Source organism: Pyrgilauda ruficollis, unplaced genomic scaffold (genome assembly GCF_017590135.1).
Source record: "Pyrgilauda ruficollis isolate IOZ18807 unplaced genomic scaffold, ASM1759013v1 scaffold27, whole genome shotgun sequence".
Taxonomy (NCBI): Eukaryota; Metazoa; Chordata; class Aves; order Passeriformes; family Passeridae; genus Pyrgilauda; species Pyrgilauda ruficollis.
Window position 1 is genome coordinate 7,247,958 of NW_024524044.1, and position 27,689 is coordinate 7,275,646.

Genomic DNA, 27,689 nt, shown 5'->3' on the forward strand with positions numbered 1-27,689 from the left:
GATGAAAAAGCAACACGCATACTATTAATCACCATAATATTTGTAATACCAGAAATGGCAATTGCAGGTATGCACTTCTCCCAGTTTCCAACTTTTCTTTGCGTCCCAGCTGCAGGCTTAGTTTTATCAACAGAACTTGTTATTACAGACAGTAAGATAAATCACATCAAGCTGTGGGAGCATGGTGTACTTCAGGGTACAGAAACACAACATGTACAAAAACCAAATGAAAGTAGAATATACAAACATGCTCTATTCCTTTAAACAACAAAAAACCCAGTACAACATACATGCATTTATACTCTTGGAATTTATACTCTTAGAATAGCTCTTCCTATAATAACCTTTAAGATAATGTTTCAAAACTACTTTTCAGCAAGATTAAACTTCACCTTACTACTTCAGCAAGATTAAAATTCACCTTAAGGTCAAAATGTTACCTACCTGTAACAGATAACTGCTGACATCTCTGTAAGTGCAATTCAAGATCTAAAATAAAGAAGAATTTCCTAATTATTTTCCTTCCTTCTTTTCTTTTTTATCATACAAAATGGACATATGGACATAGATATGGACACGTGCAAACAGGTAGGCATGTAGATAGACAGGTAGATATACACAAAACCAAATGCTGAACAAATGAAAATCCCAATAATGCATGAAAACAATACAACCACAAACAAACAAAAAAAGCAGCAAAAGTAAGCAGGAGACATACATTGCATATCAAGAGTTAATATATTAGAGGGGAAGTTAGCATATACATTAAATAGGAATGCTTATCAAAATGAACACTTTTCAGAAGTATACTGTGAATGATCTGCTGACATAAATTGAATTAATCCCCTGTAATCTTTCTGAACAGGAACATAAATATATTATCCTAAGACCAATACAGACTGCCTGGTCCCCTCTCTGAACAACCTCTACCACACCAAGAGAGTGCAGTAAATAGGTGCAAATTTTTTTCTAAATTTTCATTTATGGACTGGACATGAAGCATTTATTTATTCTTGACTTTTGCATCCTTTTAGAAATGTCCTATGTTTTTATGTTAATAATGGCTGAGTACCACAGGTTTTTAAAAGCCAGAAGCAAAGATATAGACTATGTCCAAACAGCTTTAGAGTTTAATTCCATTTTAGTTATTCTTATCCTGAGCTACAAATACCATTCAGAAAATAATATGAGATCTGTAAAACAATCAATAAGATATTACTGTTCCATGGAAATGCACCTTACACCTCTGCCACTGACACAACTTTCCATCCAACAGCTTAAGAAGGGCTCCTCAGCAGACAGCTGTTTAGTAGCATTTTCAGTGCCTGTCCCTGCAGAATCGCCCTTTAGAGGGAAGCACTTACATAACTCTGCTTTGTGATCTACTATAGTATGATTAAGAACACCATCTGTGTTTAAGAATTTATTCACTAACTCCTACAAAAGTATCTTTCCACGTAATATGAAATGCTTGTGCTAGAAGACAAGAAAGAGTAATGTAAATTTCCAGTCTAATAAACTGAAAGAATTCTCTAGGGCTCTGAATGTGAAAGCAGCATTACACACATTGAGAAGCAGTAACTGTGACCTTATCTTGACCATATATATATACTAGAAGAAAGAGCAAATCAGCTTTCAGTTGCTCTTACCTGTAACATTGCCAAAAGTGCTGTCTATGTCCATTGAACACATGCTTTCCATATTCTGACTGTCTGTCAGATCCACAGATTCTAAGAATCTAAAGATAAATGGCAAAATAGTTTATAATCTAGAGAAATCTTTTATATATCATCATACACACACACACACTATATATATATATATATGGGATTACATGGGCACTTACATGAAACCTATTTATTACCAACATACAGGTATAATGTTCAGACATAAATGATCCAGCAGAGACATAAAACTCAACTGAACCAGAATTTTTAGAAGATGATATTAATGATGCAGATGAGACACTTTGCAAATCACTTCTGCAACACTAAACACAACATAGTGCCAAAAAGAAATATGTACTACTGGAAACAGAATTCCTGAAAATGGGATATGGACTTCGGTTACTTAGCCTTTCCTAAGGAAGAAAGAAATTTTATAACCTTTGGAAGAAGGGGCAGGTTTACAAGATTACAAGGATTTTATGCAGGCATAAAATAAGGAGAGCCAAAATCTGACTAGAACTTAATATGGCTACTGCTATATGAGACAACAAAAACAGCTTCTCCAAACATATCATCAACAAAAGGAGGGCTAAGGAGCATCTCCATCCTTTATTGGATGTGGAGGGAATCAGTGACAAAGGAAAAGGCCAATGTACTCTATGCCTTCCTTACCTCTGTCTTAATAAGACCAAATATTCTCTATGTTTCCAGACTCCTGAGCTGGGAGACAGGGATGGGGAGCAGAATGAAGTCTCCATAATCTAAGAGGAAATGGTCACTGACCTGCTACACCACTTACACAGGTTTAAGGGGCTGGCTGGGATCCACACAGGGATACTGAGGGAGCTGGCACAAGTGCTCAAAAAGCCATTTTCTATTATTTATCAGCAGTCCTGGATAAGTGAGGAGGTCCCAGTAGAATGCAGATGGTAGAATGCATCTTGCAGATGCAAGAAAGGTCAGAGGGGCGATCCAGGGAACTACAGGCCTGTTAGCCTGAGCTCAGTGCTGGAGGTGATGGAGCAGATCACCCTGTGTGCCATCATGTGGCACATGAAGGATACCCAGGGGATCAGACACAGCCAGCCAGGGTTTATGAGACATATCCTGCTTGAGCAACTTCATCTCCTTTTATGACAAACTGACCTGCTTAGTGGATGAGGAAACAACTGTGCATGTAGTTTACCTGGACCTTAGTAAAGCCCTCAACACCGTTTCCCACAGCATTCTCCTGCAGAAACTGGCTGTCATGGCTAGGACAGGTCCATATTTGGCTGGATGGCTAAGCCCAGAGAGTGGTGGAGAATGGAGTTACGTCCAGCTGGTGGCAACTCACAAATGGTGCTCCCCAGGGCTCAGTACTGGGGTCAGTTCTGTTTAGTATCTATCCCAATGATGAGAGAAGGTGACTGAGGGCATGGCACCCTCAGTAAGTTTGCAGATGACCCCAAGTTGAGCAGGAGTGTTGATCTGTTGGAGTGTAGGTAGCTCTGCAGAGCACTCTGGACAGGCTGGACTGATGGCCAAGGCTGAGTGTATGAGGTTCAACAAGGTGAAATGCACTTGGGTCACAACAACCCCATGCAGTGCTACAGGCTGGGGCAGAGTGGCTGGAAAGAGGCTCAGCCAAAAAGGACCTGGTGAAGGGGCTGGAGCACAAGTCCTGTGAGGAGCAGCTCAGGGAGCTGGGATGGTTTAGCTTGGAGGAGAGGTAGCTCAGAGGGGGACCTTAACACTTATCTCTACAACAAGGGGACAGGAGGTTGTATTGAGGTGGGGTCAGCCTCTTCTCCCCGGCAACAAGTGACAGGAGAGGAAATGGCTTCAAGTTGCGCCCTTGAGGTGGGGTCAGCCTCTTCTCCCCGGCAACAAGTGACAGAAGGAGAGGAAATGGCTTCAAGCTGCGCCTGGGGAGGCTTACATTAGGCACCAAGAAAAATTTCTTCACAGAAAGGTTTGTCAAGCATGGGAAACAGCAGCTCAGGCAAGAGTCATTATCCCTGGAGGTGTTTTAAAGTCATGCAGATGTGGCACTTAGAGACATAGTTTAGTGGGGCATTTGGACAAGGCTTACATTTGGACTTGATGACCTTAAAGGTCTTTTTCAACCTAAATTATTCTGATTCCTTATAAGACAGCTTAGTAAAGAATGTAAATTATCTGCTTCATTGTGAACATCTTTAAATCTCACCATTTTCAAGTAGCACATATGCACAGGTTTTAAATATGCATAATTAGAATGAAGCCAATTAAAACTGAAATCTTGATTTCAATTTTAAACTGCATTTTAAATTTGAAAATAACTGCCTTTATTTATCTATCCCTCCAAATACTTCTCATCATGCTAAAGACATATTCTGTTTTCGAGTTTCTGATTCTTAGAAACATTTACAATTCTAAACTGTACAGCTGTTACATTAGCCTAGAGTTTTCAAAAATGATCTAGAGAAAACCAAACATCTACACATACTACTTACTCTTTTAGTTCCTTAACATCTGGGTTACTTTCTGGCAAGACTCCTATTCCTCGACCATAACAGGTGCCACCATGAAGATGAAATTCCATAGGTGAGACGTCTTCATCTTCAGTGCTTGCTTGTTTCGCATGAATACTGTAAATTCTCAGAAAACTTCCAATCTGAAAGGAAAAGAAAAAACCACGCTGATAACACAAAGTTAGTTATTTACACGGAAAATTCTAGTGCTCATGAAGCTTCTTCCCTGTTTTAACTGAACCACAGAACAGCTGAAGCTGGCAGCGACCTCTGACGATTACCTTGTTCAACTCTTGTGCCCAAAGCAGAGTCAACTAGAGCAGACTTCTTAGGCTTGTTTCCAGCTGGGTTTTAAGTATGTTCAGGTATGGAAACTGCAAAACCTCTCCGCGTGATCTGTTTTGCTTTATCAGGAAACATTACTGGCAGCAAAGGGTGATTCAGAAGCAGAACAAGCCTTCTTAGTAAATTTAATTCTCAAACAAACTTCAGAAGACAGACCAAACGAGTCAATACATTCGTTTCCCAAGGGCACAATCTGCCTTCTATATTCCCAACACAGCCCGACAGAGACTGACATCCTGTGATTTGTCCTGGGAATGACCACATTTAGCAATTGATCTCCTGTCCCTCACTGTGCATGGCATACCATGTTTACATGTATATACAAACATATCTGCTTACTCAGATTTCTCCATCATATCTTACGCTTGGCACTTTTCCTATCTCTGTTAGATATCCTCAGGTACACGGAGAATATGCTTCCTGTTTTGCTTAGAATGATTTTGTGTTTTCTGAAAGAGCTTTGTCAAGGTACACAGACTTAAGCTAACTTATACAAGCACCTATTAAAAAGAAAGTTATGGAGTGGTGAACACTGAACACATCTTTATAAGTTGGGTTTTATTTCAAAATACCACTCCCATTATCCCCCAAAGAAAACCTGCACATCCTGTGATTTGTCCTGGGAATGACCACATTTAGCAATTGATCTCCTGTCCCTCACTGTGCATGGCATACCATGTTTACATGTATATACAAACATATCTGCTTACTCAGATTTCTCCATCATATCTTACGCTTGGCACTTTTCCTATCTCTGTTAGATATCCTCAGGTACACGGAGAATATGCTTCCTGTTTTGCTTAGAATGATTTTGTGTTTTCTGAAAGAGCTTTGTCAAGGTACACAGACTAAAGCTAACTTATACAAGCACCTATTAAAAAGAAAGTTATGGAGTGGTGAACACTGAACACATCTTTATAAGTTGGGTTTTATTTCAAAATACCACTCCCATTATCCCCCAAAGAAAACCCGCACACCCAACCCAACCAAACAACCAAAACCAAGCCCAATGTTCTAAAGGCAGATAAAATGGAGACTCAATTACACAGTTACAAAGTTTTTTTTTAAAATATAATCTGATATCCAGATAATAGCTGGGAAGCTACACACACTCAATGACCTGGTTTTATATTAATTCTAAACATCTTTTAAATAGCCTGATAGTAATGACAAATTATTTTAAATTTACTTCAATTAAAATTAAATATTACAGCAGTTAATTTATTAAGTCATATTTCAGCTTGAGATCCAGCTTTAAACAGTGGAAACTGAAAAAGTATTCCTACTTGATTGGATTGGACATGTCATACTACAACACTTTTAAACACAGGTATACATGCATAAAAGCAGATGGAGCGGCAACCTGTGTCTAGAATCCTCCTCTGTATCAAGGAACAAACTATGACTACATAATGCTGGTATCAAACTGCTTTTTTAAACAATAACCACACATGAAAAAAGCAGCATATTTTCCAACTGAGGCAGCAGGGACATAAAAGTGCACTTCAGCCCGCACCTATTTTGCTTCTGGCATGGAGCTCTTACCAGACTTTTAACTGATCTACATGTTAGTAGGCTGCTCATTTTGTTCATTCAAAGCACCACCAGGGCAGTTTGTGCATTTAGATGGCAGTTAAGAGGCTTATCCAAAGACTTTTTTTTTCCTTTCCAGATGCTGATTTCACTTAATTATGAATATCCAAAAAAGCAAAGGACACTCATATCATAAGACTAATCTAATGGCTATGACAAATGCTTTTGGAGAAAGTTTCTTAACAAGTTCTTACCTAAGTTCTGCATATGAAATAAATGTATGTAAATAAAAGTGTCAAACAGTGTCAACAGTGTCAAACTATTTCCCCACTGCCAAGAGTAATTTGCATAGAAGCAGGAAAAAGTTGATTTTAATTGACAATTTTTTAAAAAAATAGTATATAAAAAATTAGTATTTTCTCTATGTATAAACACAAAAAATTAAATGTGGGAGATGAGAGCTCAGAAGCCAAGAATATGAAATGCTGTGTCTGCCTTCTAAACTTGCGTGCTGAAATTCACACAAAAGTCAACTGAATTGCAAGTTTTAGTGCAACATTCACTTTGCAAGACTCATCATCACAAAAAAATAATATTCTAAACATTTATTGGATCCTTTTCAGAAAATGTTATATTTTATATAACATGTTAAATTTTATATATTCTAGTATCACTTTGAACTACAAAAAAAGAGATGCATAATAATCAGCATTGCCAAATACTGATTATTATACTGATTATCTATAAGGTTCTGAATGTCAGCCCGGAGATGCCTGGCTGGACAGCATGCTATTTCCCTGGATTCCTTTGGGAGGCAGCCTTGCTTACTGTTAACAGCACAGAGCAAATGTGGATGTTCTGGATAAAAATGTTACTGTATTTCTGTTGTTTACACAACGCCTTCAGACTGAGCTCTTTCTATACATATACAGCTCTCTGTATTCTGACTCAGAAGAAATTGTGATCTACATTAAAGTAAATGTCATGATTCACAGAACCATCACCAAAATCTACAAATCCAGCTCCTTACTTGACTTTATAGCAGTTCTGTTTATGACCTACCTTGTTTAGAGGAAGTTAATTTAAAAGTGAAATTAAAGTGAATAAAAACATTTCTTGCAGTAATATAAAATATACTAATACCCTATATTCAGTCTAATTCAAATATTACTATTTAAAGAATACATATTAAGGCTAGAGAGAATTGAAAGGCAGAAGTCATAGATGCAGTTCCCTGTAATTAGTTAACTAAAACAACTTTTTAGCACAGGAAATTCTCATGATTATTTCAAAACATATAGTGTGTTCACAATCACTCTGGAATTCAGTGAATTCACAACAGCATGTGTCACTGCAGGTAAATATTCATGTTTGTCCAAAAAGGCGCACAAGAAGCTGTCTTTATCTACAGGAATCATCTAACAAATTCACCTGTGCTTACTTTTTTGCCTATATTTATGGTTGATTATATTCAGTGGTATTTCTTTGTCATCCTTTTTATTGCATTAACAGTCTAATTTTACTGAGTGAATAGTGCACAACTTTCTGCAAATGAGACAAAGCATATACATGGCATCTGGGCACCATCCTGAGCAGTAAGAAATACCAGCTTAAATCCATTTAAGAGTTTGAAGGACTCAAGAGTGGGTCTTGGGTTTTTTCTTTTGGCTTTTTTTCCCTTTTCAATGAGTAAAAGGACAGAAGTGGGGAGAATACAACTCACATGTCAGAGGAATGTTACCTAGGTCTGAAAAATATGAGCTAGATATTGTGGCCATGTAGTAACTCATTTGAGTTGTATGTTGAAAATGTGACGGGCACTAGGAAAGAAAACTTCTTAGTCCAAACTACTATCATGAAAGATCCACCATGGTGGGATAAACAGCTGAAAATATTCTATACATATTTTACATCTGAAGATAAGTAACACAGAGCAAATACTGTGAAACTATGGACTAGGACTTGTATGTATGCTCAAGGTTAATTGTTTTAATTGCACTATCCATAACATGGATGGCAACACAGAATTGATAGCATCAAGCCAGAAGAGGAATGCACTGGATCACATATTCAGTGAAAGGCAGAAATAAGGAAACCTCTGACCAACTGCAGGCAGCTGTACCCCTGTTGTGCTGACCACTGACACTCACTCACCTTGATGTTTACCACCTAAGCAAAATGCCCCGACGGAAAAACTCATGTTACAGACCTATTCCCAAACTGCACGGCAAAGTCTGTGAACACTGAGAAGTTCTGGAAAACTGGCATAAGGCTAAAGAATGTGGAGAAACTGTACTCCAGTCAGTTGTAGGCTGGGGTTCCTGCAGTTATGAGAAAGCCTCATCTACACCAGGTACACTGCCAGAGGAAAAGGGAAATTCAGGAAAAAGCAGTGAACACCATTTTCTTTGCTTAGCTGTAGGTCTTGCCATGTCCTTATGCCCCAGGTAATAAATACTGCTTCAGAGATGAGATTTCTGAAAATTCTTTTTGTGCTGCTGAAAAGCCAGTCTTGCCCAGCAGGAAAGGGAGGCCAGTAAATACAAAGGGAAAAAGTCTACTTACAGTATCAACTGCAACACACCTTCAACATACCTTTAACTAAAGTTCTCTCCATTGAACACTTTAAGTATTGTCTTAGAAAATGAGATGAAGTGCTCAAATCTTCAGTGTTGTCTGGACAGATGATCTAAAGTTTTTAACAAGCTCTTGCAGCAATATCCCTGACACCATGCTCCAGGATTTGTCAAAATTTCCCTGTGATATATATTACTCACTTTCTCTATAGTATAGTATTTACTCAGAGCTTCCTTGTCTGAACATGTGCCTACAGATACAATTTTAAAATAAGAATATGTATTTCAAGGTTTTTTTTTAAATCTGCCCTTCTTGTTATCAAGGTTGTGTAAAACAGATTGCTCCTACATAAAACATCAATTCCAAGCTGAAACTGTCATTGCAAATGGTGCACAACAACAGGCAAGAGTGTAACCTAACAATTCTGTAACAACTTACATTAAAAAAGGCCACTCTAAGCTAGTGCTAAGTATAGAAAAGCTAATTGAAAAATAGTGCACTTTTTATTGTTTCTGAAACCACCAACTGACAAAATATCTAATCACACTTGGGAAGGTGTATGTGGATACACTAAACACTTGACAGTTCTATACTGCTACAAAAAAAGAATTAAAAAAACCAAACTTTGAATAACAAGATCCTGAACTCAATAAAATATCATACATATTTGGATTATACTTTAGGATATGACATAATTTCGACTAGTATTTAAAAGCCTTAAAAAAACCCATCTATTTTAGGCAGAGTTCCTGCCAAATTTTATAATATATATGTATGCATATATAGAGAGATAAAAATTATTCTCTGAAATACAATTAATTCTACATGTTGCAATCTGAAATCAGTAAATATTTCTGAAATTTAGTTGTCAGCATATCAGCCCTTTTTCATTGATAACTCCACTAAGACAAGCAACTAGAAAGTGGTGTAAAAAAATTATCTGATTTGAAACTTCTACAGCTTGCACAACTGTAACTACTGCAACTTTGGACATAGCCAGAAGGACAAAAACACCCACAAGGGGTCAAGGGGGGTTTCTTAATAATTTCCTTTGAAATTATTAAACCTTCTACTACGCAGTGCAGTATCCAGCAAAGATAAAAATGCTTCAGAAATACGAAAGAGCAAGTGGATAGGAAGAAAAAAACCTGAGAGTATGAAGACATCCCATGTATCACACAATAGATATAGTGACTCAATTCCTGAATATAAAGGGAGGAGAACAATAAAGGGATTATTATCAGCTAATCAAGAAAATATGTTTTATTAATATTAAAATACTTTTCTCCTTCATATTCAAAACATACTATTTCACTATAACATCAATTTTTTACACCAGTTAGCAAGAGAAAAATTCTGGAAGAGAACTTGAAAGTAATTAAATACTTCTGTTAGTTTTGTTATTACACAAATTCTTACGCTTATTTAGCTATCTGTAGTTTACTTATGAATGGGTGTTAATTTACCAAAATGATTTCATGTCTGCTGATAGACCCAGCATAAAAAAGGGTTATCACTTATCTTTTTTTCCTGGTAAAATGTTTTCTTAAAAATGATCTTGAGTATAGAGGGCAAGGCATGAAATGAAAGATGCATTCTTTGCCAAGTTCCTGTATTCAGAAGCAAGATGGCAGTATTGCTGAAGATCTGATGTTTAATTATGTTGTTGTTTTCTCTATCTAAGCATAATCAACATTACTGACCTACTAAATGAAGATTGCACTGCAAACTGCAGAAGCTTATAGAACAGAAAATCTTCTATTGACTTAAGAATTAAGGGTCTTTAACAGGACTACAGGTTTAACATGGCATTGTATCTTTTAAAAATAATTCTAAAGCACAGAATACATTTTCTGAGTGCATTATTTTCATTGTATTATCTATTATATTGCAGCGTCTGGAAAGTGCTTAATTTGAAGAATTTTTTCATGGCAATTTTCGGGTAATGAGCCTGTTTAACACATGTTGAAGAAGTTTTGCATTGAAATAAAAGGTATAGGAAATACAGTGAAAGATAAAGAGGCACATAATTACAGCAGAACAGAATTGATGCATTCTCTGAAATGATTTCTAAGCATAAAACAGGCTACAAAAAGAGAGTGACATACCAAACTGCGCATTACCTTAAGTGATTCTGCCAGTTGTACATGATTATCATAGACCAGAATGTCCACTGCTAGATTTCTCAGCTGATGAAGAACTTTTTCTCCTTCCAGGTCTTTTGCTTCCACAGGCACCTTCCATGTGGGGTAGGGACATTTAGTGCCATCCCAAACCTGCAATGCAAATGAACTATTTCAATGTGCTCAGAATACTTCAGATTCAGACTTTAAATCACTTTTTTAATACTTTGTTTGATTAAAAATTATTAACAGTAAGAGGTCTTTGTTGCAGTCTCACTCTAAAAGTCCTTAAAATACTTGAATTAGACCTTACAGGATTTTTTAACTTATTACTGCTTACATAAAATAACCTGTACAGAGAACATAATCAAGTGCTAAGATCTGAAATTTGTTAATATTTAAATAAAAAAGAAAAATAACAGCTCTGGCAAAACCTCAGCTGCTTATCCAGCACAGAATGACACAATATTCTGAGCTGGAAGGGACCCACAAAGATCACCAAGTCTAACTCTTAAGTGAATGGTCAGCACGGGGGTTGAACCCTCGGTGCGCTCAGTACCATGCTCTGACCAGCTGAGACAATCCCAGGGTCAGCTGTTACAACTGTCAGAATTCATCATATGCAGAACTTAATATTTTAACCCTGCTATAGGGTTTTTTAAACCACTCCAGCTACAGTATGTGAATACTGAGTGCACAGCATATATTGACTTAATTACCGATCTCCTATAGCAGCATACACTGCTAGTTATCCAGAACATATTAGAAAAACATCAGTACTTATCCTCTATTTATTAACAAAGATTCTAAAACTTGTTTGCCTAAAGCTAAATCCTTGATACACTCCAAGTACTGAAATACCAGTAGTTATTTTTCAGCTATCAAAGTGTTCTGGAAAGGTAAGTTTACTGACAGGCTTAACACCTTGAACCTAAAATCTTACTTCTTAACCCAAACATTATTCTGTAAACTATGGTTTCCTGAGTTTCTGAAGATATCCTCTTCTCAAAGACTCAAAAATAATGGTTTGAAATACTGGCACAGTAAAATAAAAATCTAGAAGCATTTGGATTTCTGAAATGCTGCTTTTCATAGGATTTTATACATATAGGTTCAACAAAAAAACCTATTTTCCAATTTTCAGACAGTTTGTGATTCCCAGGTGCTCTGTCCCACGAGTTAGGGACTGCAGAGGGCAAGAAAAAAAGACACTAAAGCCTAATTTTTAAAGGATTTCTACCCATTATGCTTAACTGCTTTGGATCAACAGACCCACAGGAAAAGATCTAAGAATCAGCAGAGCCATGTATAAGTGCACTAAGAATAACTCACGGAATATGCATCCAGAATCAAGAGATAAAAGGGAAAACTGTTCACAGCGAAAATGACCCATGACATCAAATTATGTTGCCAAATAAGAGCATATTCTGAAGGACCCAGATAATGAGGTGGTATATGCTGCCACAGATTAAAAAAAAGCCTGTTATCTTCTGATCCTGCACCATGAAATACTTAAAACCACCTTTGAAAGAGAGGTTGTCTATTGCTTGAATTATCACATCTTTACCAGAACTCAGCTTGAAAACAGATTTAGTGCATATATACTACAAATTTAGTCACTCTGACAAAGTAAACAAATTTGTCAAGTTTTCCATTATTTTTCAACTGGCTTTGCTTGGTACACTTTGGTAATTCTACACCGGAGAGATGATCTTACAAATGAATTAAAACAACCTGCATGCTTCCTGTTCAAAGGAAAAGGATAGTGACTTAATTTCAAAATGTCCTTCGCCAGAGGAACTAACAGGGCTGGCACCAAGGCACCTTTTAGAAGAACTTATAAGCTAGTGAAGTTTCTTAAAAAAAAAAAAAAAATCTTTCAAAAGTATCTGGGTTTGGGTTTTTTCTTGCACAAATACAAATACAGATAAAGCTCTTTACCTCAGGAGCCTGGAAGCTCTACTTTACACTAAACATGGAAACATCCTGGTTTCAAACTGTCCTAGAAATGAATACTGGAATAAAACCCAAAACTGGTTAAATTAATGTTGAGACAACAAATTGTTCTATTACTTGTCATGAACAGATTGGAACTAAAGAAAAGTTAGTGATAACATTTGATCACCATGACTGGAAAACACCGAAATGGGAGAGACAAAATACCTGTTTCTATTTTCAGCAGAATATGCTCATTGTATCACTTACCGTAATGTCAATTTAACTGACAGACAAAAAGGAAGAAAAGATTAATAATAAAACTCTTATGAAAGGCATAAATGACAGAGTAATTTCTAGTGTGTATTCTTTAGTTTCCACCAATATGACTAACAAAATTCTCAGAAAATGGAAAACACTTAGAGCTCAGCGATACCATCTTTATGCCATGTCCAACTCTGCTGCTGTGCAAATAGGAATTAATTTATCAAGTGTAATTTAAAAGTGATACACAAAATTGCTGAAATTCATTTTAGTTGTCTTTGAAGTAGTCTCCACTAGGTACATGAGATCAATGCTTATAATAATAATAATTTTTCATAGGATAATCAATCATTAATTTAACAGATATACTTGGAAAAAAAGAAATGTAAAACATTATTATAAAATGCATAATCAAAATAATACCATAAAATAATATGACTCAATTTGAGCTGGTATTGAATCAGTTGTTTTGTTTGGTTTTTTTATTTAGCAAATCAAGAAAAAAATCAGAAATCTGTCGACAAGTTTTTAGAAAGGTTTCTTTCCTATCACAACCAGTATTTAATATCAGAAATGGATTTTGCTATTGTTGAAAAATGCAGGAATTTATCAACAGACTATTAATGCAGCATTTTTAAGCTTGTCCAATGTATTGTAATACATATTTAAGTATTTAATATTTTATACTAAATAAGTGATCAACCATTATTTGACCTCAGACTTCTACCTTCCTAAATCTACCCTAAAATCTCCCCAAGTCATCACCTTCACTATACAAAAGTGACAAAATCAACTTTGGGTCTTACAACACAGAAAAGTGTGTAAAGAAATAGTAATTTAAGAAAGCACTTGTCTCTGCCCTTGCAAAAGGTCCTTCAATGCTGAAGATACACTTATTAATGAACAACCTAATTACAGTCCACAAAGTCATAAAAAATTTACTGGGTCTCATTTGACATCTATTTCACAGGCATAATTAAATGGAAATGTTTGTAGCAGTTGCAGAATATGTTATAGCATGCATTTAAAGTTTGTTTCTCTGTAGTAACGCAATATTCTGTATGAGAAAAATCTTTGCTGCTTCAATGAAGGAATAATACCAAGTGCTATTTCTAAAAATATTGTAACAATACAGTTTAACACAGTAGAACCAATAAATAGTTTTATGAAGTCACAAAGTGGAAAATAACAGCTTGATCTTTACTTATATTTTAACAATCAAGTACAAAAATAAATGCAGAAGAGTCTTGGAACAACACCAGACTGATACATCTGAACTAAAACTAGGAATATGGTGGAGACCTCCTTTTCATTTAGTTAATGTTAAGGATCACTTTTAGAATCTGCTCTCCTGTTCTGTGGCACTTTGCATTTTGTATTTTCAGTAAGCACTGATGCCTAAAGTGCTTAAGTGTAACTAAAAGAAACTACCTGAAATCCATCATGATAACATAATCCATTCATTGTTTTTTAGGCAGTGCTACTTACCGCACTAATCATATCCAACAAATCTAGAAAAACAAACAGTACATGCTGCTAACTAGAAAACAAGGATACAGTTTAAAACTAACAATATTTTTCAAGGTAAAGAAATCTTGTGATATTTATCTACAAATCTTTGTGAAATGATGATCTATATAATGCCATCTTAATAAACCTCTGTAAAAAACCAAATCAAGCGATCAACTTCAAAGACAACTAGTTTGGTTTTTTTTCATAAAAACAAAATAGCCAAGGATCACAGATTTGTTTACACTAAAAATATTTATCTACATAATATTGTTTAAATTAATATGTCTGTTTTATTGAAAAATGTATCACAATGTCTTAATAAACCTAAAAAATTATTTTTAAAAAGGAAGTCTACCTTTAGAAGAAAAGAAGATCCATCCACTTTTGCTTTTCCTACCAGCTGGCAAGTGAGATCAAAGAACAGCATTGGCTGAACGCCAGACAATTTTGTTGCTGGTCCAGAGATGGAAATATTACTGGCTGCCCAAATACGTAACTCTTCTACTGTTTTCTGCTCTTCGTCCATGAAAGTGTACACTTTGCTGGAAGTTCGAGGAACAATTGGAGCTCCTACAGTTCCATCAAATGTTAAGGATGCAAATCCTCCACTGGTAATTCCCTGCATCTGTCCATTGTATTCCCTGATCTGTAATAAAATATGAATGAAAAATAAAAGTTTGTACTGCATGGATAAATATATTTCTGCTTTATCATGTGCATGGAAAATGGACCACTGATCATTTCTGACCCTGGTTCTATTGGAAGAACAGAGTCAAAATAAAAGCAAAACGGTAAAATTATTATTAATAAGAAAACAAAATGCACAAGCAGAAATATAATCTTACACGAGAAATTTCTGAAGAGGCAGACTAATAACTACCTGTAACACTTATAGCTACAGCATCTTTGCAGAGTATTTTATTTGCACAAATCAAAATATCTGTGTGGTGAACATATCAGGATTGGTCTTACAAATGGCGAAACTAAGGCACAAGAGAAATTAATTTTTAGGGGTTACACAGCAGAGTAATGGCAAAACTATTACGGATTCTTGTCTTTAGCCCCTCATAACAGCCATTTCCTAATATTACTGAATTGAAAAAAAAAATCAGTTCAAGGAGATATTTTTTTTTCCATAAAGCAAGCAGTGATGAGCTTTCATTCTTTTAATTACAAATACAGCTATCACAGCTATTCAATGTCTAATGCCCTGCTTGTGGCAGGCCTTCCAAATCCTGCTGATTTCATTGTGTTATCTGCTGCCATATGAAACAGTATTTAAAGTCTGAAGCATTCCTTCAAGGGTCTAGTCTAGTCTTACTGCTCCCTGCAATTATAGATTTATCTACATCAAAGCACTGCATGACTCATTATCCAGAAATCTGAAACAGTCTGTTTTGATCCACCCCTTTCTAATTAATGTGGGGTCACCAAGTAAGCAGCAACATGCACGAGCATGGCATTTGTGAGACAGTCTAGCATGGGATTCCCAGTGCTCAATTTCCAAATGGCTGAAAATCCCACTGATTTGAAAGTGCAGAACATTCAGTGCATGTCAGAAGTTCTAAACAGCAAAACACTGCCAATAATTTAGGCCTATATTTTATTAAAAAGCAAACAAATCAGGCATTCATTGACCTTGGAAATTCATATGCAAAGCAGTTCAATCTTGGTGACAGGAACTCCTTTAATCCCTGCTACTCTGACATAATGCATAAATGCATTAAGGGTCATCTCTAAGATAAACTTTGATTTACTTAAGCATTCTTCAAACCTGACCAATGGAGCACATCAATTCAGGATGAAGTTTTTCTTCAGTGAAACACTGAAAAGTTTCAATCTTTTAACCTTTACATTTAAATATTGAAAATATGAGAAAAGCCAAAGGACAAACAAGGAAAATACATGGTTTCATAATCAATTTGCCCCCCATTATCTACGATCTGGAAAAACATGTTCTCCTGTAAGATGTTATCTAACATAAAGACACAGATTTACTTTAGTTGCTATCACTGGCATTATATTCCACAGCTTCTCAAAACAGGTAACATCCAGAGGGGATGAAAACTCTCATCACTTTTACCTATTCATCCTGTATCAAAATATACCTCAAGAATACTTTTCATGTCTTGTCTGACATGTCAAATGTTTCTTGAAGTGTTTTAATTTCTAATTTACCTATTCTTTTATTTCTTCATTAGTTCTTGAAAATCATCATAAAAATATCTTCATTTTTTTCTTAGTAAAAATTCTGTCCTAGTTTTCTGTGTAGGTTCTAAGCCTTTCACAAAACCAGAAAGAAAGTACTTGGTCTCCCTGGGCTTCCACCATCACTTATTTTCCTCTTTTCCCAAATCCTTTATGTCATGCTTTGAGCAATCAGGAAGCTGAGATACTGTACTTCTGACATCTCCCAGTACCCTCATTCAGTGAATTTGAAATCAGCCTTAATGTTGGAAGAGACAATTATAAAATAATAATTAAAAAAAAAAAAAAAAGTAAGAAGCTAAATCTCAACTGTCATGATGAGAAAATTACCAATGACCTTTAGAAAAACCAGATGTCCTCAGGCACGGGCGGGTGGAGAAGCCACTGAGTCCTCTCAAATGTAAACAGAATTCCACAATATTATTCAGTGAACAACAGAAGAAATGAGAGAAGGAAATGTAGGATGGGTTACAGAACAAAGTATTTCACAGTTGGAAAATTACTTGTGTTGAGCCCACAAAACACATAATGGCCAACAGAAATTCTCTGGGCTTGGCCTTTAAAAATAAATGATTGCTAAAGTTGTGAAGGATCACTAGAGCATAAAATGAACAAAATCTATGGACAAATGTTGTTTCATTATGGCACTCTTATGCAGATCTCAGATCAAGTTAGGCACTGATACTGTAAACATGTTGTATTTTCCAAACGATTTTGAATAAAAGAGCCAATCTGGGACTTTTGCATATGACAATGCTTTCCCCGTCAGTAGATTTTGTGTCATTTCCAGAGTACGTGGACATATTTTTTACAAAAGTGGTGGGGGAGGGTGAAGCAGGGGGTTAACAGGAAAGCAGGGCAGACTGCTATCTCTTCAAAAATTCCCTGAGAATTTTAAATAATTTCAATAAATAATGATTGCTAAATAAAAATATCCTCTGGGACAAAAAATGGAGCAGATAAAATGCATTTAGCTTGTTCTAAGCAAGTAAATTCCAATACATATTGCAGGAGTCTTTGGCATACTTTCTGTAAATTAAGAACAATAGGTGAACGGTCACCTTAATAAATGGCATGGAAATAAACTCTAGTGATTTCTATGGGGTACAACCCTGTACTGAATATGGTTATTGAAAAGAAGCTAATCTTAAAATATTTATAAATAGATTTACAGCAAAGTAAAACACATCCTTTTTTTTTTTTTTTTTTTTTTTTTTTAACTGAAGATGGTGTTATTCATTTCACAAAATGGAAAAGTGTGATAGTAAGTAGTGTATTAAGCTGGAATAATAGCATATCCATGGTAGCTTTCCATCAAAACTGATTGTTAAATTATAGAAGCAAAGGACTATTATGAAACCACTGCAGGCACAGATCATCTCAGGATATAAAAAAATGCCTAGAGAAACAACATATACCAAACTAATGTATGTTTTTATACTAAGAAGGAAGATTTCATTTTTTTATGATTGTCACTGATGATATTTGTATGAAGGAAAGTATCCTGTCAGAAAAAACCCCACCAGAATGCATCTGGTATATTTCATTATATTTTATAAATGTTTTCTCATCTTAACTAAATAGTCTAAACAAATTTAGATAATACAGGATGCTGATTATATTTTCTTATATTTTAATAATGTAATTCTGGTTTACTTGTTCTGCCAGCTGTATGAACAGAGAGATACTAATGAAACAGAGAAGTAATCTAAAGTATAAATTAAACCATTTTGAATATGTTGAAATATCACAAGAAGAAAACTGAACTACCAAAACTATGTGGAGGCACCATCTAAAAGAAAACTAACAGTCACATGGAAGTAAAATGATTTTTTTTTGAAGACATGATAAACACATTTAGATATTAGGACCATAAGTGACAGCTTATTCTCTAGTATTCCTGAATTGCTGCATACAAAAAAAGATCATCCAAAACATCTGTAGCAATGGAAACACAAATTGAAGAAGAAAATGAGCCCTTTACATAAAATACATGTACATAAATGTACATAAAATAAATACACTTTATTTTATTTACCAATTCAATTCACCTGAAGATATAAGTATTTTGTGGAAAAATTTGTATGCAAGAAGTTTATATACTTAAACCAGTTGAAATAATTTCTGGTTTAGTAATTTAAAAAGGATGGCAGGCACTGTGATACTGCTTTAGAAATTATAATACAGTAAAAAACTACTATTTTGGAATATTTTCTATGTGTTTAAAACCTGATTCAGTAACTTGACCAAAAGTAGTGATATGAAAATCATGTTTGCAAATTGTTAAGACTTCAAATTACAGAGACACTCTATCACTGCCTACAGTCATTATTTCCTGACATTATTTACTACAGGAAAAGTACTTATTTTTAATTTAAATTCCATTCAAAGAGTTGTATGCCTTACAGAATTTTTGAAGGGGAACCAAAAGCAATATTAATACTGACATTTCAGAGAAAAAAAAGTTGGTTTTTTTTTCTGTATTAAAAAAATCTCCTAACTGCTTACTAAAAATTAATTTAATTCCTTCCACTCTTCAGAAAAAGAATTTGCAAACTGGGTAGCAGTGCAAAAGACACCATGCTCTTCAACATCTTTTTTAGCAGAAAGTCTCAAACCTAATTTTGGCCAAGTTGATATATTTGGACCACATTTTCTCAGAAGACACTAAGAGTCTGGGAGTCTATTCTGCTGAAGTTTAATGTTCATGCAGCATGCTATATATCCAAGCTCCAGACTTTCCCCCCTCATCCTTATCAACCTGACAGCTACAGCTAGAGCTGCCCAGGAATAAGAAGTGAGCAGATACTTCTGCTGTGTCTTTCTCTCAGTACCTTCCACATTGCATCAAGTAGAAGGAAGGAAAGAAATCAACTTCCATTGGACAAACTGGATTAAACTAAAGGAGAGAGCATAAAGAGACAAGGAAACTGCTCGCTAAGGGCAAAAGATTGCTCCTGGAAATAACAGCAGATTGTTTAAAGATCAAAGTAAGTAACACAGAGGAACGAATGCTATGTTAAATACTACTAGATTTAGGAGAGTGATGAACAAGAAGAGAGACAGAGCAGAACTAGTAAGGATAACAAAAAAGGGAGTGTGGTACTTCTATGTTGTTATGAAGCCATGCTCCATATATTTGACATTCAGATTCCCCCTCCTCTGTGGATAAACACCTTAGAAACTCACTAGCAAAACCTGTATCTTACACTTGTCAATCTACTGACCTATGAAAGGAATAACCATCTATATTGCAGCTATTAAATCCTTTTGCTCAAAGAGATTATGTGTTTACATTGTAAATCTAGAGTTTGAATCAGATGAATATGCAATTAATAGCATTCAAGGAATCTGATTTTCTCCATTTTTTTTGTTGTAGAGATCTAGGATGCTGCATTAGGCATGGTGGTATTTGGTCGAAGGTTGGATTTGATGATCTTGAAGGTAACTTCCAATCTTAATGATTCTCTGATTCTGTGATCTAACCACAAAACTAAAACAATAGGATTATAATCCATGATTATCCCAAGGTTAGTAGATGACAGTTACTGATGTCTGTGCAAACTCAGTTCAGCTCATGATGCGTTTATGTTATGATACCATGTTCCATAACCTCCAAGACCCTATTTTCCTAAAGAATATTTTCTGACATGGTGCATGACTTGAGCAGTGCAGTGGTGATGCAATAATACTGTCTAAGAAAGAGGGTGACAACTTCACAACTCCTACTTCATTTGTTACAGCAACTGGCGCTCGTGTACAGAAGTAGTTAAGGTTAATGACAGTAAGAGAGGAGAACAGCATCAGGATTACTATGACAAAAACATAAAGAATTAAGGTTTTGTAACTGCTACAGAGTTTGCATTATGCCAAGGAAGCCATACAAGTGAAGTTTATAATCAGAGGTCAGTGTCTCGGTCTTCATTCTCCAAGTGTTGCACATGAATCACGCAGCTCTGCAATGCTGTGATTCAGGAAAAAGACCCAGCAGAACACATCCTGGACATCCTGACTGCATTAAACAACCACAGTACACTGAACAAGATGAACACCAAAATAAGAATGTGTTTCACTTTTTCCAATTCTCAAACATTAAAATGGAAATCCAATACCAATTCTCTTCACTGGAAGTGAGAAAATAAGTTCTCGTTTGTGAATCACTCAGAGGTAATAAGGAATACTAGAGAAAAGCCAATGAGGAAATTAACCATTCTATCATCATGGCAGGGTTTGATGCATTTCAAGAAAGCCAAAACTCCTAAGTCAAGGGAGCATAAAATATTGCAGGCTTAGCCAGTACCAGTAGATTGCCCCTTCCCACTCTTTAACAGTGTACCATTAGGCATTATTTCTGAGATATTAAGAGCATACATGGTGAACAATAAACAAGAAGGTCCAAGAAAAATCCACCTAAGAAAACTCCTTCTTTGCCATAGATAGAAGGAGAAGACTAGACAAATAGATCACAGGCCCATCTTTTATACTGGGAGATGGGGAGCTCACCTTCCACAATCTCTGCAGAGCAGCGATTGTGGCTGAAAGCCCAGGTACAGTACTGTAAATTACTAAATTCTGTAATTCATGAGAAATCATTGTAAGATGACATGCATAAAAATGCACTTCAAGAAATATTAACAGAAATGTAATTAAAACTAAATAATTTCCCAATTCTATTACTAAGACACTTAAAATTTTCCTTCTCTGCAACAAATACTAGCAAATTAAATTACCCTCTATCCAAACTAATTCCAACAAAATCCTCTTCATTAAATTCTTATTAGCTCTGACTATCAGCTCTTGCCAAAACCTCTGTTACTATGAGGAGAAGTTATCCATTAGAAGCCAGAAGTGTAAGTGGGAGCAGTGATTTTAAAATGTGTTTGCTATCAATGTCAACTTCTTGGAAGTCCCTTGAAAGCAGATCTGGGGCAGACAGAACATGAGGACACACTGTAAGGGCTGGGTATATCTATCTGTTCTCACTGGTAAGCACAGCTTTGACAGACTGTGGCCTCTGCTACCCTGGCTTGCTTTCCATTCAGCAAGCTAAGAAAAGGTGATTAAGGCCTGAAGACAAAAGCAGGAAAGAGTGAAGGAGGAACTGCAGGAAGTGTAATTAGAAGTCATACCTACTATGCTGCCTGTGGCTGAAAGATAAAGAGGTCCTCCCCTTCCCAGTTCATTCCCAGAAGCTAGCACCAGGCTTTTGTGTCAGACTTCTACCTGCTCAGACCAGATATGAAAACTTCTGCAGGACCTGTTACTTAGTCTGGGGTAATCAGAACATTCCCATCCAGAAGAAGACACCTTAGTCACTCTAGATAATTTTCACTTACAAAGTAATTAAACAAGCTCTCAGCTCATGCATACGAAGAGACACAGATTGTGAGCAGCTGAAGGTCTGTTAGGACTGGAAACCACTTAGAACAGCTCAACTGTGATGGAAAAAAAAGTGTGTATGAGAAGCAAATTGATAGACCCTCTCTTTAAGTACTGGACCATCATCTTGGAGAATGATAAAGTACCAACTGACAAGGATTCTAGAATTCTAGATATCAAAAAAGTGATGCCAAATCAAAACAGTGAGGTCGCTTACCTGCGCTATATCAGTTGGTTTCCTTTGTAAGTTTGTGATAATAATAAATAGTAGAACTTAGACAGTATTGTGTTTGCATAGAAGAAGGTGCATACATAAACTTCCTGACAGTGGTCATGTTTATTTTCTTAATGTGTACTTAGAAATCCACTACTGATCTACCACAACCATCCAACTTTTCACTTTTCAATTCTATCATTTTGACCAGTCCCTTTCTATTTCCTTCTTCTTCACATATATAAAATATGTACTCTGTTTTCAGAAGTAATAAACATGTTATTGCCACTGAATTTCTGAAATGAATGTATCTGTACAACATTTATCCTGATGGATTCAGAGAAAATATTAAAATCTAGCATAAGACTTTCCCATCTGAAGTCAAATTCATGAACTTCCAAGACTGATAGCACATCTCAAGTACTGATCAGCACACAAGCTTCAAAATGTAAATACAATTTAATTTCACTCTTATTACATATATAGATGACCTTAGAGAAACCTTATACTAACCCAGAATAGTTTAGCTAATTTCTCTCTCAATTGTAAATACTTATAATATAGAGGAGTAACTTAAGACTGTTTCTGAATCTTAACAAGTCCTTTCTTAACAATCTCAGTAGTATGAAACTCAAATACCAGATAAATCTTACCACTTTTTGCATTTACTGTCATGGGGTTTTCTTCTTTGTTCTCCTGCTACAGGAGGTATCAAAACATACATGCTTAGTACTACAAATATTTATCCCTTTTATCATCCTTTTGTACAATTCTAAATTTCCTAGATCTTTTATGTTTCCTAGGACTCTCTCAAGAGTGTTCAGATATGCAAACTGGGGTTTCTTTTGTTGCTGTTATATTCTTAGCTTTTTTGTTTTTTTTTTTTTTTTTTTTTTTTTTTTTTTTTTTTTTTACTGGTCTCTTTCCATTATATTCAATTTCTGCTATAATTATTTTACACAAAAAGTAAAGACAAAATTATGTATGGTTATGCTGCAAATCAATGCTAAAATCACATCACTGGTCCCATTATGCACCTCTTAAAGTATGGTCCAGCATTACAAGATTTCCATTCATCCCTGTAGGGTGGTTCCTCTACCCTATACAGTTGCAGTAGGCATAAGAAAAACACCCAGCAGAAGCAGTATCAAAACTATAAACAGTTTCCTGCATGCCCTTTGATACAGATAAATAGGGAGTAATGCAGGATGACAATGAAGCAGCAGCAGGAGCACAGTGCACACTAACAAGCCCAAACAGATTCCCTCTACTGGAGTGATTCTCCAGCTGACCTTAACTCTTCACAACAAAGACCTAAAGAAACTCCTCAATTCTATCAGTTTGAAGAGGAATAAATTGTGCTCATTTATGTCAGATAAATTATATCCATCTGGAAGTACCACATGATTTTTTGTCAAGTAGTTTAATAAATATTGTTGTTGTTGAAAAAATGTCATAGTTTACTTTCAGTTTTGGTCCATACCATAACCACAGCTATTTAACAATCAGCTGTTTTATCCAATGTTTCCAAGAGTAAATTTCTGTACATATAGAACTAAATTATTCCTATGGTCTTCTCACTGCAGAGAAGCAAGCACATAAATCTCCCACATCCTAGTACATACCTTTATTCTATGGAATCGAACAATATCTCCAACTTTGTAAATTTTTGGTAGAAAATCTTGGTTTCCACTAAAAAGACTGCACGTTAACTTCACATTTGATGGGTCCACAAGTGTTACAATTGAGCAATAATCTGTAAAATATAAAATTGTCTGGATGAGTAACAGGCATTATGGAATTATTAAAACATAGATACTAAATTTGGGAGAAACACCCCTGTGGCCAAATTTTTTCTGCTATAATCTGTGTAACTTTTTTAAAGTTAATTTTTTTATAGTACCATAATAACTGAAGTGTGGCCCATAAGTTGCCAATAATTAGTCCAAATAACTGGAAATGAAATGTGTGATTAAGCACAGTTCTGTGTGAAAGAACACACAAACCTTTTTCTTCTGTCTGCAACAGGCATGCTATTCTTTCACATTTCAATTACTTGTTCTACAAAATGAGGTGCATATCTACAATTTAATAAAATCATCTAAGATTTATTTTGCACAGCTTTCTGAAAAGGTAGTAAGTTTTACAAGTTCTACAAGCAAATTAAAGCATAAATTACATATCCTTGATTTCAACAAAATATGCAAGATAGATATATATACCACAAGAATAGAGTCACACAGTGGTAGCCAGAAAGTAGAGTAAAAATATGAAATATGCCTTTCTGAAGTTAAACTTCACAGAATTTCACTGCTAATAATGATCTAAAAAGTAAAATCAAAAGATACAAAGATGACAAGGCAGACCAGCCCAGAACAGAGCAGTATTTGTGGATGACAAACAAAACCTGTCCATTTTCCATTTCAGTTTACAGAACATGTGTGCTCTAATACCTTACAAATGCAAAACAGAGTAAAAGTACATTTGCTCTTTCACAACACGACAGCTGGTAACCTACGTGAGAAACCAAATAGCAGCAGAAAGAAAGGCTACATCCTGGCCCTGATCTCCTGTACCTCCTACTGTCCCTCCAAGAGACATCTATAACCATAGCCAGAGGGACAGAGACTAGAAAGGAGGAAGGAGGGGTGAAGGGGTGCCTGCAGTGAAGCTGAACCTGGGAAAGGTGGAGGAAGAGTGTTCTCCCTAAATGGTCAAATATTTCTTTGTTTCTCAATATCTGAATAAGCTATTAGATGTTTATGTAACTGGCAATGAATTAAATTCCCCAAATCTAATCTGTTTTGCCCTGACAGACACTTTGTCATCTCTTAAAAAGAAAAACCCAAACAGAAGACAAAAAAAAAAATCTAAATTGCCTTTAGGTGTAATTCTATGAGGCACCTAGTGATAATGTCACTATGCCAGTTTATACAGCTAGGAACTGAACAAAGTTGTAGTAGGTCTGAAACAAAGTCAATAAAGTCCCCATCATACATTTTATAAAGATGCAGACACATAAGTTGTTGCTAGACAGCTTTGAAAGAGAATGCTATCAGTCTAGTAAAACTGACAGATTTCTCTTATATAAAAAAACTACATAAAAAGATGATTGTAATATGTAAACTCTCTGAACAGATTCCATAAATATGAAGGCAGGTGTGTAAGACTGGATTAAAACACACGCTTCAAAAGAAATATTCTTCCATTTCCAGCACATATACCCTTAAATTTTGCTATCATTTAAACTAAAAAGTTTAAATTCCCTAATGATTTGAGTGAATGAAGTGGTGAAAGAAATCCAATGAAGGCTTACCAAGAAATAAAACTTTTCCTACAGATACAAAAACCTTATGCATTTCTATAAAACTAGTACTCTTCTTCCTTCCCAGGATTTTTACACAAACTCAATAATGATAAATCATCATCTTTTGCATTCAGAAGTTGCTGAAATCACTCCCACCAAAGGCACACGGTCCACATACAGTATATTTTAATATTTTATGCTAGCAATGTCAAGAATAAACTCCAGTCACTGGCTGACAAAACTGCAAGTATTTACAACTGTAATCCAAAGGCTGATGTATTTCTTTGGGTACGAATTCTAGAGGTTAACTTAAAAGATCTGTTGCAAATATGAGCAAAATGAGCAATTAAGAAGAAAAGCCCATATGGTTCATAGATTTAGAATCCTTTGGGGATGCAGAATAACATGCTACAGTGCACTGATATAATCCAACATCACAATCAAGGGGAAACAGCAAAAACATTCCACACTAAAATTGTGGTTACTCTTTGATGCTGTGATTATAAAACACAGTCAGCTTCATACATGTGCAGCTGCCTATTTAATGGTAGAAGTTAAACACACTACCTCAATTTTCTGTGTAATTAGCATAATCATATAAGACTCATAATCATCCTAGTCAAAGCAGTATAAAATAGTACACTTGCTTCACATAGCCAGGGAACACTTCCTACATAATAGAGGTTCTCTGTCTCTATGACTTTAGTCTTCCATGCCTTACGATCACCTCAAAACATCACTTCTACAAATCTAATAGGGGTCTCTGAGAACAAAGCACAAATACTAATTTTTTAATGAAATCCTCATTCAGCAAAGTCCTTTCTGAAGGTTAAAAATAAAAAGCCACCTGTCTTTTCCAGCTGAAATGTGGAAATTGTTTCCTGTTTTCTACAGTATCATTATAGATCAGTGAATGAAATCGCTTTTCTGAAAAAATAGTGAGTCAAACTCTACACAGAATTGCTGAATTTACATAATTTCCTAGAGTTAAACAAAACAATATAATGCCATTGGTCACACTTTTGACTTTTCTCAATATACTGCCCAAAAAAGCAAAATTCCTCCATTACCAAGCCAATAAATAAATAAATAAATAAATAATGGAAGTTTACATATTGGAGTAAATTTTCCCTTACTAGAGACATTCACTCAACCGATTAAAAAAAAAAATTGACTGATTTTCTTCAAAAGAGAATTTTTATTACTGGTATATTTTATTTGCAATAACCTGTCTTAAAAATATGACACAAGGGATGCACAATTCAGCAAATTTATATGCTAAAGAAGAAAGCTTTCTACTTTCATACTGGATTGTCTCAGTAAAAGCACTGAATTTCAGTGCTTCACAGTGCTACACAGAACTTCAAACTGCACCTGCCTTTTTTTAAAATACATTTAATTATTATGAAGAGGTATTCTCACTTAGGCTTAACATCATGTGAGGAACCACCTGCCATTGACAGGTACCTATGCTGGCAACACCCCAGAATTGGTGTTATGTAAACAAGGAGACATAACTCATGTTTAATTTAAATGAAATACAGAGTGATGGTCTGCATGCATCTTACACACTTTTTATGCTCTTTCAGGTAAGTCCTTATTGTTGTTTAAAAATACAATTGCTATAACTTGTTAACAAGTTATTTCATTCCATAAAAAATTCCACAACTATTTGGTAATCAGTAGAAGGTTGCACTGTCTGCATGGAGAATGCTGATTGCCAAGCTTCTATGTCCCTTAAATAGTCTGAAATAGGAATCTCTTGCAGCTCTGTAAAAGTTACTGAAAATCTAAAGTTGCCTCCACTATCATGATAGTCATGGTTCATTCTTCAGGTTACAACTTTTCCTTCATAATGCCACAGCATTTCCACTCTGTTTACAGAAATCTCTGTTATGCTGGCTATTAGCATGGGCAGAAAGCTGTTTCTCCACAGCGTGTACAGATAGATAAAAAAACCACAAAATCCCCATACCCCACAGCTTCACGTACAAACTCATTTTCCAGTCATCCTAAGAACTGCTAAAAATCTTTCCAGATTATTGATATTATATGACCAATAAGTTGTTTAGTACTTACTGATTAAAAATTTATTGTAGTTCTACTGGGGACTTCAGCAGTTCCTGACAA

The 27,689-nt window shown here is 35.4% G+C and overlaps 1 protein-coding gene across 5 annotated transcripts in view; it reads right to left on the reverse strand.

The window, feature by feature from the left end:
• Nucleotides 1–27,689, reverse strand: part of POT1 (protection of telomeres 1) — a 64,988-nt gene that overhangs the window by 16,728 nt on the left and 20,571 nt on the right. For all 5 annotated transcript variants that reach the window (XM_041471561.1, XM_041471562.1, XM_041471560.1 and 2 more), the window contains 6 exons: nucleotides 23,878–24,008; nucleotides 14,807–15,097; nucleotides 10,741–10,893; nucleotides 4,145–4,305; nucleotides 1,650–1,738; nucleotides 445–489 (listed from right to left, as the gene is read on the reverse strand). In XM_041471561.1, the coding sequence (XP_041327495.1) occupies nucleotides 445–489; nucleotides 1,650–1,738; nucleotides 4,145–4,305; nucleotides 10,741–10,893; nucleotides 14,807–15,097; nucleotides 23,878–24,008 (870 nt within the window). The remainder of the gene's footprint in view (nucleotides 1–444; nucleotides 490–1,649; nucleotides 1,739–4,144; nucleotides 4,306–10,740; nucleotides 10,894–14,806; nucleotides 15,098–23,877; nucleotides 24,009–27,689) is intronic.